At 37.9% G+C, this 3736-nt stretch overlaps 1 protein-coding gene across 1 annotated transcript; it reads right to left on the bottom strand.

Moving 5' to 3' along the window:
- Nucleotides 1–2390: 2390 nt before the first annotated feature.
- Nucleotides 2391–3246, bottom strand: LOC110739318. The gene is made up of 3 exons (XM_021919785.1): nucleotides 2961–3246; nucleotides 2640–2833; nucleotides 2391–2585 (listed from the first exon to the last, which is right to left on the bottom strand). Exons 1-3 carry the CDS (start codon nucleotides 3244–3246, stop codon nucleotides 2391–2393), a joined length of 675 nt encoding a protein of 224 aa, XP_021775477.1.
- Between the last annotated feature and the right edge of the window lie 490 nt (nucleotides 3247–3736).

The raw sequence follows: 3736 nt of genomic DNA, 5'->3' as shown, positions 1-3736 counted from the left end.
CTTATATGATTATGAAAATTATTACTGTATGAGATATTATAAATCTTTTACTAATGCATAAAACTATGATGTCATTACCTTTGTTAGCTTATCTTTCAAATCCATTGCTGATATTTGAATAATTTGAAATATTTTGTGGTCAAACATTAAAAAAGTTGCAAATCCACTTTCATCTTCCACAGACACGGTCACCTTATACCTATTTTGGTTTAATTTAAATAGAGAAAATAAATTATATTATTATAAAATATAGTAGGTTTTAATTTTTCTCAAAATGTTGTTAATAAAGGTGAAAATGTACCTTGGCGATGTAGATTTCACTTGAGAGTCGCATTTTTGGTACCAATATTGACCACCTCCTTCATAATCAACCTTTTGTTACATGTTTTGCACGAGTGATAATACCAATTGGTATTAGTTTCAAAAGCTACTCCCTCCGTCAATTTTTATTTGCAACTTTTGCCATTTTAGGCCGCTAACAATTATGTGCAACTTTCTATTTATTTCCATTTGTGGTAAACAAAAACCCTGAAAATTACTATTTTACCCTTACTTAAAATTTCTGATTTTTTTAATTTTACCCCTTATTAACCTTAATCCCACATTATATACAAAACATCTAAATTAACCAAATCTAATTATTCCCTCTATTTATTTCCCCCAATCCACTCCCATCAGTCACATTCCCAACCACCCACATTTAATTGATGGCGTTTGGGATTATTTCTGTGATCTGGAGTGTTCTTAAGAACCCTAGATCTGGTTCTTCGTCTTTCTCTCTCCTTCGCCTCTGTAATTTTCTCCATTATTCCTCCTCAAATATGAGATTTCGTCCTCACAACTTCCAGAAAACGAGTCCCCCACCACCATGGTAAACCTAGATCCACTTCGCGACGCTTATATTGCCACCGACGACCGCGGCGAGGAAAATTTGAATAAATCCCTGATTACAGGTATCGCTGAAGGATCTCCTTTTCCTCGTTGATTTTATGAATGTGATGAGGCCCAGAAATACTGTTCTTCGACCACATACAAGGCCTTGGGCCAAGTTCTTGAAAGCCTAGATGAGGATGAGCGTCTCAAGACCGGTGAGGGTCAAGGAGATTCACGGGGGAAAAAGCGCTAGATTTTACTGGTGTTTCTGTAGATCCAGCGTGCGACAGTGGTGAGGGGAGTGATGTGCCCAAAACTAAGCCCAGATCTAACACTCCAAGGCCACCCGCCAAGATTAGGGCTAAAAGGAAGGCGGCGTTGGTGGCTATGAGGCGTATGCGGGGGTTTCCTGACAAGGAGGTCATTGTGCTATGTTCTGATGATGAGGCTGAAAAAGGTGACGACGTTGAAGTGGTTGGCCCTCCTCTGAAGAAGCAGTATGCGAGGCGGATGAACCCTAGGGTTCAACCCTCCAAGTGATCCTTGCGTAACAATTCCTAACCCTACCCGTGTTAATTTTTTTAAAAAAAAAGTCCCTTTTTTTTTCAATATGCTGTTAATTAACTTTAGTATTTTAAAAAAAAGTCCCTTTTTTTTTAAAAAAAAAAATTCCCTTTTTTTTTTCAATATATCACTAGATCTGGATGCATGTTGGCTTAGTTGGTTTTGTATGCGTTGATCTGGATTCATGTTGGATGGTTGCTTATTTTTGATTGCCTGCTCTTTTGTCATGTTTGCTGTTCCGGACTTTGTTGGCTAGATAGCCTATTTGTTATTGTCTGGTCAGTTGGATGCTTGGCTATGTCTGTTGTTTTGGACTATGTTACATGTATGCATATGTTGGAGTATATTTTAAGAACTGTTGGATTGTTGGAATATGGCATTTGGTGCATATGGGTGTTTGATTGATGAATGATGAGGCTAATGTGTCTGTACATTTTTTAAAGGTGCCTTGGTCATACCTTCAAGTGTTCTCAATGATCAATTTAGTAGAGAACACATGATAGTCCCTTATGTGGTAGCATGACTTGTATTCAGTCCCCTATGTGTCTGTGTTGTGTACTCTGTCCAAATCCAAATGAGGAAGGGACTCTATTGATCTTCCCAACCCACAAGTGTTTTGCTCCAATGATGTGCTTTATGTTGTTGTTGTTGAGGTAACCTTGTGGGTTGGTGTTTTATTGAAATATGGAAAAAAAAAAAAAAAAAATTCTGATGGATTGAGTGCCCACATAACATCAGACTATTAATTAACCATTTTTATTTCATTGAACATGTGGTTACAAAAGTACTTTACATTAGACTGCCTAACATGTTTGATCACTCTATTCAACAAAATACACCTAACCACCTAATACCAGAATAAAAAACAGAACATTAAAAATGAAATTACCATAACATGTGTAAGTGGTTATGTGAGGCAGTCCATGTGTTTCTCCTTTGCTGTGATGAGTCCCTCAGTCTGCATCTACCTGAATATCTTCTGTTCCTTGTTCAGTCCCTTGATTAACTGGCCTAAACATAGTGTTTAGGTACTCCACTGCCTCCAAAACAATTTCCTTCTGCACTGGTACATGATCTGGCAATTCTCCAAGGTTTTCCAGTTTTTTCTTGTTCATGTGGGGTATTTTGTACTTGTTCCCACCTTCTACCTTCAGGATCTCAATCATGCACTTTTGCAAAGTCAGCTAAATGTACTTGTTGACTTGAGGATTGAATGCCTCATAAGATTCCTGCACTTTTGTAACTAGCTCATCTAGGTTGTTAGGAAAAGACTGATTTTGCAAAGACTGAATTGACCTAAATAACCCTAAGTCAATCACATTCAAATCTGGGGACTGTGGTGGTTGGAAAACAAATTGAATGTTAAATCCATGAGCTGTTGTTGCTGCCATAAACTCTGCATCAGTTGGAACTTGGTGAGGCCTTGCATTGTCCCATTGGAGTACAATATTTTTTGGCAGAAAGTCAGGCCACTTTGAAATAATTGCTGGTATGACATTTGTCACCAACATGTCTTTGATTACCTCTCTGTTTACATTCTGTATTATTTGCCTTTGTTTCCCATGTTCCAGCCTCTCTGTTTTTACTGGATTTCTTTGCTAGTTGTTTGACAGTGAATGGGAACATTCCATATTTCTTATCATGGAGTAGTCCCCCATTTCTGTCATACAATGCCTTCCCAATTAAGCTCATAAACATTGCTTTGAGCTTGAATCTTTTGGACTGTATTGGCCTATATGGATCTTCCTCACTAGGTAGGAGGTAAAACCTCCTCTTGTCAGGGTTCAGATAGAACCATTTCTCATCCATGTGTATGACATGGTTCATATAAACAAATGTGGGGTCCTCATTACCTGTTATTGGGTTTATGTGTGACAAAATCCATTTAAGTCTTGCTACCTTGTGGTCTGATGTCAATGCAGGCTTGTTGCTACTTGTGTATGTTCTTCACCTTCCCCTTTTCTTCAAATTGTGAAGAGTCACATGGGAGATTTTTAATGCTGCTGCATAACTCCTTTCTGTCTGCCTTAAATGCATAGGGACTGATTGTAGGAATTCATCAGAAAATTCCTTTGGCTTTCTGCCTACTCTGCCAAATTTTTTGGTCCTGACATCAATCAAACTGCCCTGTGCCATCTATTTCTTTTTGTCTGCAAAAATTCTTGTGATGGTTGATTTATGCACATTGAAATTAACTGATAAATGCTTTAAGTGACCTCTTGGTAAGTTCTCTTGTTGCATTTTGACCAACATTGAGTCCACAATTTCTCTTCTTTGTTTCATGTTGAGCTGCTTTCTT

This window comes from Chenopodium quinoa, unplaced genomic scaffold (genome assembly GCF_001683475.1).
Source record: "Chenopodium quinoa cultivar QQ74 unplaced genomic scaffold, ASM168347v1, whole genome shotgun sequence".
Lineage (NCBI taxonomy): Eukaryota > Viridiplantae > Streptophyta > Magnoliopsida > Caryophyllales > Amaranthaceae > Chenopodium > Chenopodium quinoa.
This window is presented reverse-complemented; position numbering and strand designations above follow the sequence as displayed.

Bases quoted from the DNA above. Each gene is read 5' to 3' on its own strand.
- LOC110739318 (XM_021919785.1), bottom strand. From the start codon at position 3,246: ATGGATGAGAAATGGTTCTATCTGAACCCTGACAAGAGGAGGTTTTAC. The intron at 2,834-2,960 runs GTAATCAAAGAC...CAACTGATGCAG, and splicing joins TACAGAATGTAAACAGAGAG to AGTTTATGGCAGCAACAACA. The intron at 2,586-2,639 runs GTCAACAAGTAC...GAGATCCTGAAG, and splicing joins ATGAGGCATTCAATCCTCAA to GTAGAAGGTGGGAACAAGTA.